At 44.0% G+C, this 13,696-nt stretch overlaps 1 protein-coding gene across 4 annotated transcripts in view; it reads left to right on the top strand.

The window, feature by feature from the left end:
- Nucleotides 1-277: 277 nt before the first annotated feature.
- The window catches only part of Not3 (CCR4-associated factor Not3), a 247,433-nt gene continuing 234,014 nt past the window's right edge, over nucleotides 278-13,696 (top strand). For 2 of the 4 annotated variants that reach the window (XM_068358982.1, XM_068358964.1), the window contains exon 1: nucleotides 278-444. In XM_068358982.1, coding sequence (XP_068215083.1) covers nucleotides 420-444 — 25 coding nt within the window. In that variant the 5' untranslated portion in view covers nucleotides 278-419. The other 2 variants (XM_068358991.1, XM_068358973.1) reach the window with 2 other exon arrangements.

Genomic DNA, 13,696 nt, shown 5'->3' with positions numbered 1-13,696 from the left:
AACGACAAGAAAGCTTTTAGACGGTATAGTCTCAAAATATCTCGAACCCTTTAGTGTTCGAACAGGGGTCACTTTTTGGAGAAGGAACTGTATCATACAAACAACATTCCGAAGGAAAAAGCATTAAACTGACTAGACATTAAGGAAATAGAGATTAGAGTGGGAGCGATTGGTTTTTAAGTAAATGATTGATACAAATATATTCTTTCTAATCTCGGCTCGATTGCTGTTCGGAACTCTTTGTGTTCGGAAAGGCTTCTGCTCGAAGCTTGAAGAGAGTGAAGCTTTTAGATGTTAGCCATATTGTGTCGGTGGTGTCAATAAAAATAATAATAGTGATTTTCTTGAATTTTATCTTGTATGTGCAAAGGCTTCTGGCCAAGTATGAACACTTTTCTCAACAGACGCTTCTCATAGCAATGGCGGCATCTAGGAAATTACAGGGTGAGTCTGATAATCTATAAATCTCGTCGAAATCTGAAAGCCACGAAATGAAAGGCTGTTTACAATTTGTAAACACTAGCACCTTTAGTTATTAAAAGCCCTCGGGGGTGGCAAGCTGCATTCTCCGCCAACATTTTGGGTCACCGCCGCCTAACGACAAACCCCAAGAATCTCTGGAAATAGAAATTCAAAAGATATGAAGGACTTCAAAGGTACAGTTGTTTCAAGACGGTAAAGTGACTGATGACGGAACCCAGCTGACCTCTCTCACTCAGGTCTATTTCATCCTGAGAAGCCAGCCATACCTTCATTTGTTTTGTTCTATAATCTTTGGATATCAATGCGACCGAAGTTTATTAGTGGTATGTTAAATTTGTTACCCTATATCATTGGTAACCGGTAAAGAACTAAATGTTCAGGCTAATGTAGGCCTAGGTCAAACAGGCTTTGGATACTTGGTTACCCAGCCTAGGCATGTCTTTTCAAGTGTGTGTGTGGTTATGTGTGTGATGTTGAGGCAAATATTAGGTTGTTGTAATCCTACTGTAGCCAAATTTATCGTTGAAAAATCGCTGGGGAACCGAGTTGAATGAATTAGGCTTATTGTATGCTGCACTGTGTTATACCCATGTTGAGTTGTTTCTATGCTAATTTATGAAGTTTTATTAGACTAAAGCTTAATTTGCAGGCCCAGATTTATATTTTGCCATTCAAATAATTTTTGTTTACAAAGGAATTTTACTGAACCACCACTAGTTTTTATTGGTGCTTTAGGTAATTGCTTTATGTTTTGTTTATAGATTTCACTTGTGCAGAATAGGCACTACTTTATAACTATACTTATGCCCCTTATCTTAGATACCTCTCTAATGAGCAAGCTTGTCATCTGAGGTCAATTGAGTTATGTGTGGGTTAGTTGCAGGAAGCAATTCCTCCCCCCCCCCTCCCCCAATTAGCAAGGACACTGCATCCTATTTGGGTTAGGTGGAACTTGGTATTTTGATGTTTACTAATGCTGGTTCACAAATAATGATTCTTAATGTTAAATCTTAAACCCCAATCTAATAGTGGAATCATTCCTATGTTGATTCCTCAACTTGTATTTATTAATTAAAGAAAACTTGGTATGGCTTGGTAAACTTATTCAAAATGAAAGTTAAAGTATTGTTGAAATATAGTTAGTTCTGTATTTGAAATGTTAATTGTAAATGTAATCTCATATAAATAATATACATTGAATTTCAGTTTCGGTGTTTGGCGAGGAGTGATTTTGAGGCCATAGCATATTTCTAAGCTTAAGCTAGGCTGATGCTAAACAAAGTCTTTTAAGGTGAAAACCATGTGCATTGTTCCTTTTCGAAATGTTCCCATAGTCAACAATGCTTAAGTAGCATATTCTTGTCTCTGTTTTTGGGTTTGTATGTGCAATGTAAGACATTACGTAAAGGTCTGCAGTGCTCCTTCTTCCTCTAGCTGCACTTCTTTTATAACCTACTTTGCTTCTTTTCTTCCATTGTATTTTTCAACGATAACTTTTACCAAGCTATTTAACCCAAGTCCATAAATACAAAAATAAGTACTTGTCCCTAATAGCAAATTAGCATTTGATCTCTTACGCAATAATTGGCCCCTTCGAGTAACTTTGGCTATGGCCGTACTCAGTGTTGTTTTTAGGCAAAGCTCTTTACCATAAGCCATGACTACCAAGTATCAAAGAAGCTCATGTTGGTGAAATTCTTGTATCCCAATGATGCTAACCAATATAACGGAGACTACTACATGTAAATTAGGGTACTTTATACCCCTGATACTATGTTGAGCACATGATTAACCCCTAGGTGGCAGGTAACATGTGTGGATGTCATTTGGCCTAGGCTCGTAATTCTAGTCTCCTTTTGAATTTAAATGCCCACCTGAGCTTATTACGTTCCACCTCTCAACAGATCCATAGTACTTGATGGTATGTACAGTATACAGTATGTGCCACTTACCACAGATTGGTTAAATAAAAGAAAAGAAGACTGATAGCTAACATCTTCATTGCCTAACTCGTGCTTCTGAGCAGTGTGAATGGTACTCTATTATTATAAAAAAATAAAGGAAAAAGCTTCGCTAATTTAGGAATGTGATCTATTAAAAAAAAAACATGCATTTTATTTGAAAATTACCTTTATTTATGTTTGACCATTATTTACGTTGCAAATGAATAGTTAATAAGATACAGTACATCCTATGGTAATGGGGCCACCTAGTGGGAAATGGGGGTTATGAGGGGTGGAAATTTACTGATGAATCAATAAATAATGGCAAAACTAAACTTTAATTCTCAATACATTATTGTCTAGGATGTATAATAAATCCACAAAAAATTCTCGAAATATTGACATCATATTCTCATAGAATATTTATTTCACTTTTGTTTACATCTAGGTCTGTGACCTGGAAAGGAGGGTCGGGGGTCCCCTGTTAGATTTGTGACCTGGTAACAACTAGGTTAGGATGTTTTGTTAGGTTCTGTGGCCTTTATGAATCTCAAAGGTGTTAAGTATCGTGTTTTTTATTTTTTTTTTTCTATTTTTGCCTACCCAAAGCCCCAGGTTCCCTCCTGTGTCTAGAGTGGGTAGGGGACGTACAGTTAATTTGCTGTGGAAATGGTCAGATTTGTTGATAGCACAATATTTACTGTAGGAAAATTTTTTTCTATTGGAAATTTAGTTCCGTGTTGCATAATTTTACCGTTTGAATCTGTGAGCAATGTCGAATCTTTTTCTCTGACGCTGGTAGTATGATTTTGCATTATTTATTGAAACAAAGTTGTGTATTAGCCAGTTTAAATTATTTGGTGTTGTGTTATAAATGTTGATGAAAGTTTCCATACATTAGCAGCTCCCTTAACAGTTACGGTATATAATATTTAAATTATTCAATTATAAGGAAAAAGTATTTGTTTACAAGACCATGCTCTCCATGTACTGCCAAATTATGCAAAGCTATTGTTTTCTAATACTTTTTCATAATTTAAAACAATTAGCCACATGGGAAAAAAGTTAAAATTATAAATAAAACTATAGAATTATCAAAAACCTAGTCTGGTTTCTTCACTAAATGACCCAGAACTGACAACATAGTTAACCAAACAGAAGTTTGTGATGCCAGCGTACATTTGATATACATTCCAAATATATACCAAATAAAAATGGAATAATTACTCAAAAGTGTCACTATTTGTGAATTGTATATTTTATGGACACTTTTTAGTAATTACTCCATTTTTAATTTTGTATATACAGTATTTGGAATATATATCAAATATACGTTGGCATCACAAACTTCTGTTTGGTTAACTATGTTGATGATGTCAGTTCCCTGTCGTTTAGTGAGGAAACCAGGTTAGATCTTTTATAATTTTAACTTTTCAATATTAATCTTACCCGATGATCATGTAGCTGTCAACTCTGTTGCCCGACAGAAAAATCTAAGGTCGGGATACGCCAGCGATCGCTATACAGGTGGGGGTGTACACAACAGCGCCATCTGTCGAGTAGGTACTCAGGTACTTCTTGTCAACAAGAACTCAATTTTTCCTCTGTCGTGCCACCGGCAAGACCTACTTGGATACGCTGTTGTTTCTGGAGTTGTTTTTCACGATTTTGGTGATGTATTCGCTCTAGATTTTAGCCTTCGCTATTCAGGAACCTTTATCATTAGCTTATCAAGCTTTTTGATTAGATTTGGATTAATTGTTAATGAACTTTGCTAGATTTTGGAATTCCCCCTTGACTATTTCTACAATTCAAGATGTCTGACCATTCTCAAGTCCCTAAGTACAGGCGGTGTAGCGTTAGGGCTTGTTCTAGGCGTCTTCCGAAGGCCTCCATAGATCCTCACACCGTTTGTTCCAATTGTAGGGGTAAATCCTGTCAATTGGAAGATCGATGTGAGGAATGCGCTGGGCTTTCGGAATTCGATTTTAACGAATTCCTAAAGAATGCACGTAGGCTAGAGAAGGATAGGATCAGGAGGAGTTCTTCTCGCTCTTTTGATTTTTCCTCTCCCCATGCCCCTCAACCTACTCCTTCCCCTGTAGTGGTGACTCCCGACCCTGCTACTAGTGCTCAACCCTCCATGGCGGACATGATGCGTGCCATTCAGGCTCTTGGTGACAGAGTGGAGTCATTAGCTAATGACCGGAATCAACTTTTGGCAGATGTCAAAGAGTTGAAAGCGCAAAGTGCAGTGGGAAGTGTAGTGAGTGCAAGTGAAGTGAAAAGTGTCAGTGTCAGTGTTGCGCATGAGGGTACATCTGTTCGTGCCAGTCGTCCTCCCAGTCCGGGACCTCTTGCAAGCTCCCAAGCCCAGGGGAGAAGCAATGTCGAAGGACCAAAGGGTTCGGCAGGCCTTGATCAGCGTACGGATGTACCCTCAGTGGTTGCGGACGTATCTGTCAGAGATCGTCCCATCCACAAACAGACGAATGAGCCCTATCATTCCTCGTCTGTGGAAGAAGTTTCGAGGAAGAAACGTTGGACCAAGGTCTCACGACCTCTCAAGCGTAAGGTCCCTTCCGAGCGAGTCCAACGGCCCAGGTGTAGCCACTGGGTCAGTTCGGACTCGCCGCAGTCTTCCGAAGACTGCACACCTCCCAAGAGAGGTAGAGTGGTTCCGCAGCAGGCAACTACTCCGTCTGTTGCCGCACCAACCACGGTAGATCCTAAGTGGTCCATGCTGCAGACTATGCAGTCTCAGCTTGCTTCCTTTATGCAGGAGTATCGTGCTGAGAAGGTTGACACTGCACCAGTTAACCTACAACCTGCCACGGTTGTGCGCTCAGCAGATACTGCGGCTGCCTGCTCCCACACTCCACCTGTGAGAGCTCCACCACCGATGCGCAGTCCACCCTGCCAGACGCATGTTCATGCTGCACCCTCCGTTGACATGCGTGAGCTACCGCATCAGCAGTGGGAAGGTGCTGTCGAGCTGCCGTGTTTTGACACAATGCGGCATGCTCCGCAACCCATGCGGCATGCTCCGCAACCAACGGCAGTCCCTCCCACGCACCAGCACTCTGCTTTTGTTGTTGCCAGCTCGCAGACTGACCAGCAGCGGCATGATGTTGGATCCGCAGCAGCTACGCATGCACCCGTGCTGCCGGATTCAGCCGTTCAGCTTTCTGCTCCACCTTTGCCACTTCCTCCTCAGCTTTCGGATGATGGAGTATCTGATGACGACGAAGCTGCGCATTTGGACGATCCGCACTCCGACTTAGAAGAACCCAAGTCTACGCCTCCCTCCTTAGACTTTCGGAAAGTCCTTGCCTTGTTCAGGGACTTGTATCCGGAACAGTTTGTGTCTGCAACCCCTCGCTCTCCTCCCTCCGAGTTTGCTTTGGGCATGCAGTCAGCAGCTCCTGCCTTCACCAAACTTGTACTCGCACGCTCATCCAAGAGAGCTTTGAGGGTTATGGGAGAGTGGTTGCAGTCCAAGAAGCAGCTGGGAAAGTCTGTTTTCATCTTTCCGCCTACCAAGCTTGCTTCCAAATCTAGCGTCTGGTATGCCACGGGAGAGGAACCCGGCTTGGGAGTTCCTGCCTCTGCCCAGGGCGACTTCTCAAGTCTGGTTGACTCTCCCCGCAGGCTGGCTATGAGACGATCTAAGATTTGCTGGTCCTTTTCTGACATGGATCATCTGTTGAAGGGAGTCTTTCGTGCTTTTGAGATCTTCAACTTCCTCGATTGGTGTTTGGGAGCGTTAAGCAGAAAGACTTCCCCTTCGGATAAGGACTCTGCCATGCTTATTATGTCTAGCATGGACAAAGCCATTCGGGATGGGTCCGGTGAACTTGCGGCTTCGTACGTGTCGGGAGTGCTTAAGAAGAGAGAACATCTTTGCTCCTTCTTGTCGGCTGGGATCACTCCTTGCCAGAAGTCGGAGTTGTTGTTTGCTCCGCTTTCCAAGTGTCTCTTTCCGGAAGAGCTGATCAAGGGGATGGCTGCCTCGTTGATCCAGAAGGATACCCATGACCTGGTGGCGTCCTCCGCACGTAAGGCCAAAGCTTTACCTTCCGTGCCTAGACCTAGGATGGACACACCAGCGTCTAGGTTCATCCCGCCCTTTCGTGGCAGAACCTCCAGCAGAGGAGGTACCCGTGCCGACAGTCATCGTGGCAAATCGAAGAAGGGTTCCAAGTCCTCAAAAGGCAGAATCTGACTGCCTACCTCTCCAGACAGCAGTGGGAGCCAGGCTCAAGAACTTCTGGCAAGCTTGGGAGAACAGAGGTGCAGACGCTCAGTCTGTGAAGTTGCTAAGGGAGGGGTACAGGATTCCGTTCTGCCGCAGTCCCCCTCTAGCAACTTCTCCCATCAACCTCTCTCCCAACTACAAGGAGAAGGACAAGAGGCTAGCTTTGCATCAAGAGGTGTCGCTCTTGCTACAAAAGGGAGCGGTAGTCATAGTCCGGGACCATCAATCCCCGGGCTTCTACAACCGTCTCTTCCTGGTAGCGAAGAAGACAGGAGGTTGGAGACCGATGCTGGACGTCAGTGCTCTCAATGCTTTTGTCACCAAGCAGACGTTCACAATGGAGACGACGAAGTCGGTCCTAGCAGCGGTCAGGAAGGAAGACTGGATGGTCTCGTTAGACCTGAAAGACGCATACTTTCATGTCCCCGTCCATCCAGACTCCCAACCTTTCCTAAGGTTCGTCTTTGGAAAGGTCGTGTACCAGTTCCAAGCCCTGTGATTTGGCCTAAGCACGGCACCTCTTGTGTTTACCAAACTGATGAGGAATGTGGCCAAATTCCTTCACTTGGCAGACATCAGAGCCTCCCTCTATTTGGACGACTGGCTTTTAAGAGCTTCGTCAAGTCGTCGCTGTCTGGAGAATCTCAGATGGACTATGGATATGACGAAGGATTTGGGTCTCCTGGTCAATATAGAGAAGTCCCAACTCATCCCATCCCAAACCATTGTCTATCTAGGTATGGAGATTCAGAGTCGAGCTTTTCGGGCTTTTCCGTCGGCCCCCAGGATCAGTCAAGCCCTAGAATGCATCCAGAGCATGCTGAGAAGGAACCGATGTTCAGTCAGGCAGTGGATGAGTCTAACAGGGACACTTTCATCGCTGGCCCAGTTCATCGAGTTAGGGAGACTCCACCTCCGCCCCCTTCAGTATCATCTAGCTGCTCACTGGAGAAAGGACATGACGCTAGAGGCAGTCTCTGTGCCTATTTCCGAAGAGATGAGGTCTACACTGACGTGGTGGAAGAACAGCATTCTTCTCAAGGAAGGTCTACCATTGGCTGTTCAGACCCCCGACCACCGTCTCTTCTCGGACGCATCGGACACGGGCTGGGGTGCGACACTGGACGGACAGGAATGCTCGGGCACGTGGAATCAGGAGCAAAGAACACTTCACATCAACTGCAAGGAGCTATTGGCAGTTCATCTGGCCTTGATAAACTTCAAGTCCCTCCATCTAAGCAAGGTGGTGGAGGTGAACTCCGACAACACCACAGCCTTGGCGTACATCTCCAAGCAAGGAGGGACTCATTCGAGGAAGTTGTTCGAGATCGCAAGGGACCTCCTCACTTGGTCAAAAGATCGAAAGATTTCGCTGGTAACGAGGTTCATTCAGGGCGACATGAATGTCATGGCAGATCGCCTCAGCCGGAAGGGTCAGGTCATCCCCACAGAGTGGACCCTTCACAAGAATGTTTGCAGCAGACTATGGGCCCTGTGGGGTCAGCCCACCATAGATCTATTCGCTACCTCGATGACCAAGAGGCTCCCGATGTATTGTTCTCCGATTCCAGACCCAGCAGCAGTTCACGTGGATGCCTTTCTTCTGGATTGGTCCCATCTAGACCTGTATGCGTTCCCTCCGTTCAAGATTGTCAACAGGGTACTACAGAAGTTCGCCTCTCACGAAGGGACATGGTTGACGTTGGTTGCTCCCCTCTGGCCCGCGAGAGAATGGTTCACCGAGGTACTGCAATGGCTAGTGGACGTTCCCAGGACTCTTCCTCTAAGAGTGGACCTTCTGCGTCAGCCGCACGTAAAGAAGGTACACCCAAGCCTCCACGCTCTTTGTCTGACTGCCTTCAGACTATCGAAAGACTCTCAAGAGCTAGAGGCTTTTCGAAGGAGGCAGCCAGAGCGATTGCCAGAGCAAGGAGGACATCCACTCTCAGGGTCTATCAGTCAAAATGGGAAGTCTTCCGAAGCTGGTGCAAGGCGAATGCAGTTTCCTCAACCAGTACCTCTGTAACGCAGATAGCTGACTTCCTTTTACATCTAAGGAATGTAAGATCCCTATCAGCTCCTACGATCAAAGGTTACAGAAGCATGTTGGCAGCGGTCTTCCGCCACAGAGGCTTAGATCTTTCCACCAACAAAGATCTACAGGACCTCCTTAAGTCTTTTGAGACCTCAAAGGAGCGTCGGTTGACCACACCAGGCTGGAACCTAGACGTGGTTTTAAGGTTCCTGATGTCAGCAAGGTTCGAACCGCTTCAATCAGCCTCTTTTAAGGATCTCACATTAAAGACACTTTTCCTCGTTTGCTTAGCAACAGCTAAAAGAGTCAGTGAGATTCACGCCTTCAGCAGGAACATAGGTTTTACATCTGAAACGGCTACATGTTCCTTGCAGCTTGGTTTTTTAGCTAAAAACGAGCTTCCTTCTCGTCCTTGGCCCAAGTCGTTCGAGATCCCAAGCCTGTCCAACTTGGTGGGGAACGAACTAGAGAGAGTACTTTGCCCAGTAAGAGCTCTTAAGTACTATTTAAGACGTACAAAGCCATTGCGAGGACAATCAGAAGCTTTATGGTGTTCTATCAAGAAACCTGCTTTACCGATGTCTAAGAACGCAGTTTCTTATTACATCAGGCTTTTGATTAGAGAGGCCCATTCTCATCTGAAGGAAGAAGACCTTGCTTTGCTGAAGGTAAGGACACATGAAGTTAGGGCTGTCGCTACTTCAGTGGCCTTCAAACAGAACCGTTCTCTGCAGAGTGTTATGGATGCAACCTATTGGAGAAGCAAGTCAGTGTTCGCATCATTTTACCTCAAAGATGTCCAGTCTCTTTACGAGAACTGCTACACCCTGGGACCATTCGTAGCAGCGAGTGCAGTAGTAGGTGAGGGCTCAACCACTACATTCCCATAATCCCATAACCTTTTTTAATCTTTCTCTTGAAATGCTTTTATTGTTGTTTTTTGGGTTGTACGGAAGGCTAAGAAGCCTTCCGCATCCTGGTTGATTTGGCGGGTGGTCAAATTCTTTCTTGAGAAGCGCCTAGATTAGAGGTTGTGATGAGGTCCTTTAGTATGGGTTGCAGCCCTTCATACTTCAGCACCTAGGAGTCGCTCAGCATCCTAAGAGGATCGCTAGGCTCAGTAAGGAAGACGTACTTAAAAAGGCAGAGTAATGGTTCAAGTCGACTTCCTTACCAGGTACTTATTTATTTTATGTTTGTTATTTTGAATAACTGCTAAAATGAAATACGGGATACTTAGCTTCTAATGTTAACATGTATGCTGGTCTCCACCCACCCCCCTGGGTGTGAATCAGCTACATGATCATCGGGTAAGATTAATATTGAAAAATGTTATTTTCCTTAGTAAAATAAATTTTTGAATATACTTACCCGATGATCATGAATTTAAGGACCCTCCCTTCCTCCCCATAGAGAACCAGTGGACCGAGGAGAAAATTGAGTTCTTGTTGACAAGAAGTACCTGAGTACCTACTCGACAGATGGCGCTGTTGTGTACACCCCCACCTGTATAGCGATCGCTGGCGTATCCCGACCTTAGATTTTTCTGTCGGGCAACAGAGTTGACAGCTACATGATCATCGGGTAAGTATATTCAAAAATTTATTTTACTAAGGAAAATAACATTTTTTTCCCATGTGGCGAATTGTACTAAATCATGAAAAAGTAATAGAGGAAAACAATAGCTTTGCATGATTTAGCCGTATATGGAAAGCATGGTCTTGTAAACATACCAAAAAAAAAGCTAACCAACAATATTTGGAAGTGACCTAGTACCTAACCTAGAGTGGACTATTACTGTGGATTTAGTTTCTATTAAAATACACAGCAAATTTTACACCACTTTGTACAACGATGTTGCCTAACTTAATCACCAGAGCTGTTTTGTCTGTGTTTATAAAGTTTATTACTTAATAATTGAAGAAAAGAATATGATTAGGAGCTTTGTGATAGCATTCACATCTTAAAAGACCTTAGGAAAAATCATATGAGGCCATAACCATATACAGTACAGTACTTTAATACAGGGTTGTAGATTTTTTTTTTTTTAAATTTTGAATTTATTTGCATGTCGAATATGTCAAGAATTATTAGTAACTAGAAGAAAATTCCTGTATCCTGACCTATCCAATTTAGAAATAATACCAAAGAAACTTCCTTAAACATGGGAGAAAATAAGGTGTTATTTCAGAATCAAGATATATAACAATTCCCATTGCTGCTTCCTTTGAAATTTGTTTCATAGCTAAGGTAAATTTTAAATCAAGGAATTAGCCAGAACCATATGCTAGTTGAAGGTCTTATTTTTTGCCTACAAGAATCAAACCATTTAATTGAAGGAGTACAGTATCTTCAGAGTAGCCTGTAGTCCAGTGGGAGGCATGTCTTGCTAAAGTACCAGACTTCCTTTATTTTTATTGTAGAAACAATAGCTATAGTCAATACTTTGAATCTTGTGCCTGAGAAAAACTTCAAATCATTTATGATTCGAGAAGCGTCTTGGAAGATTTGAAAACATTTATCTCGTTTTAGCCTTAGAATCAGAAAGTTAGCTAAGAGTGGCTCATCTATCTCTTATCAGGATACAAATATGTTTGTTTGGTTCCTTCTCATACAGGAACGCAGCAAGGAAGTGATCTAGCATAGGCCTATAGGTAAGCTTTTTTTTTTTTTTTTTTTTTTTTTCATTTCCTACTTAATTCCTGGGTAACACCTGTGAAGAATGTAGAGTTTGGTCTGCCTCCCAGTGGGAGAGATTTGGGCGTCAGCGTGAGAAGTTATCCGGGAGGGATTTTTTACCATGGTCTTCCTCAAGGGAGAAGAAACCTTGGACATCTTCCTTGATCCCCTGGTCTCTTCCCATAGCTTGTGCTCACTTGACCTCTTTCAAGGGGCATTCGAGTAGTGTCGTAAACCAGCTAACACCAGGATAAGCATAGGGTTACGGGTACGTTGCCGTCTCCCTTAGAGAAGCAACTTCACCTTCGGGTGAGTCCTTTTCCCTTTCTGATGTATTGCAGGTTTGGCCATTGCTGGGTGTTACAGGGCCTCCTTCCAAGGATGTTTTGGTAGAACTTCTGTAGTTTTGGCCCCAGAGGGTTCCTTCTCCGGTGTCCTCTGAAGTAGAAGTCCTTTCTCCAGCAGGTACAGTGATTGACGGTCTTGCGGCCTGCAAGACCCACCTATCACCTTCTTTTGCTCCTGCTAGTCCTATGTGCGGATGAGACCAGCACATACGCTCGCCTTCCCAATGCGAACCTTCTGCTGACGAAGTCCCCTGGCGTCCTCGGATCCCTTCGTCCTCGAGAGACCGCAGTCCTCTTTGCGCTCCCAGACGTTTGCCCTCGCCCTTCGTCAGGCAGCGCTCCTTTTCTAGAGACCGACACTCTTCTCGCCATTCTCCCACTTGTGCTTGTCACTCAACATCTCGTGATGGTCTCTGCTGACTGTCGTTGACCTGCTCATGATGTCATTTGCCTGCTCTACGCTCAACCACTGCTCGCCGCTCTACAGTTCGCGATCACTTGCCACCTCATGATTGCCACTCCACAGCATGCTTTTCTCCAGCTTGCCGTTCTCCTTCTCGTCCTCCGCTGTCGGTCTCTTGCCAGACGATTCTCACTAGTCCATTGCTCACCAGTGTGCCACACTTTATCTGGTCACTCTCCTTCTCACCGATCTCCAGCGCAGCTTGCTATCACATGACTCCAGCTCACCGATCGCCTATGCTTTGCCGCTCACGCTTGCCTGCTTATCGATCTCCAGCTCGTCTGAGGTCTCCAGCGCACTCAACACGCGAGTGTGCGTGAATTTGATGTTTCCGCGCATACCTTAGACTTTCCCGAGAGCGATCAAGGTCCTGCACCCGTCAATCCAGGTACGAGTCTTCAGAGAAGGGCCAGCAGTGTTGGAGCAGCCTACACCTCGTCAAGCTTCTCCAGCAAGAGCAGTAGGCCGGTTTCCTTCCCGAAGGGTTCAGGGAACCTCCAAATAAGTTTGCTGGGGTTTCCATCACTCCAGAGCACCTCAAGGAGATCACCCAGGAAAATCTGCAGATGCCTGTACGGATTGAGCAAGTTAAGCATCCCTCTCCCTCTCAGTTCCAGGATTGAGAAAATAGCTTTAAAAGATGAGAGCAATTTTACCATATATAGTGATTCAAGAAGTGTCCTTCAAGCTTTAAAATGTTTTAATTCTAGTAACCCTTTAGTCTTAAAGATTTTAGAGTGGCTTTTAATTATTGGCCTAAAAGGTATAATTGTTCGATTTTGCTGGGTTCCGACACACGTAGGTGTGTGTGGAAATGAAGAGCCAGATTCATTGGCAAAGAGTGCTGCAGCCGAGTTGCTACCAAGAAGGTCTCCCATTCTTTGTAATGATTTTTTTACTAGCAATTATGAATTCTATTTATAACAATTGGCAACAGTATTGGGATAGTTTAAGTGAAAATAAGATGAGACAAATATCTATTGGTATATCCCCTTGGAGGTATAATGGGATGCCCCGAAAATGGGGGACTACTCTTTGTCGTCTCCGCATTGGTCACACGAGTTTCTGTTGGCTGGCCAACACCAACCATATTGCGACGACTGTTTGATACCCTTGACAGTGAGGCATTTGTTGACTGAATGCCCCACTTATAGCACTGAAAGAAATAGATATCTGTTTGAGGCTCGTGGTGAAGATGGCAGGTTCATCCTTGCCAAGATCCTTGGACATATGTCGTACAATGCTAGTGGCATTTTTAAATTTATATCAGAAGCAGTTCTTCTTAATGCTATTCAACTTTGATAGGATATTTACTTCTAGCGGCATTTTTGAATTTATATCGGAAGCAGGTCTTCTTAATGCTGTTTAACTTTTATAACATTTACTTCTCTGGTTTTAATTTTATATTCTTTTAATCTTTATTTATAATAAACGATATCGCCGTCAATGACCTTCGATGTCAGGATGCTAGAGAACTTCAAATCAATC

This window comes from Palaemon carinicauda, chromosome 2, assembly GCF_036898095.1.
Source record: "Palaemon carinicauda isolate YSFRI2023 chromosome 2, ASM3689809v2, whole genome shotgun sequence".
NCBI classification, from domain to species: domain Eukaryota; kingdom Metazoa; phylum Arthropoda; class Malacostraca; order Decapoda; family Palaemonidae; genus Palaemon; species Palaemon carinicauda.
Note: the sequence above shows the minus strand (reverse complement) of the source record. Positions and strands in the feature narration are given on the sequence as shown.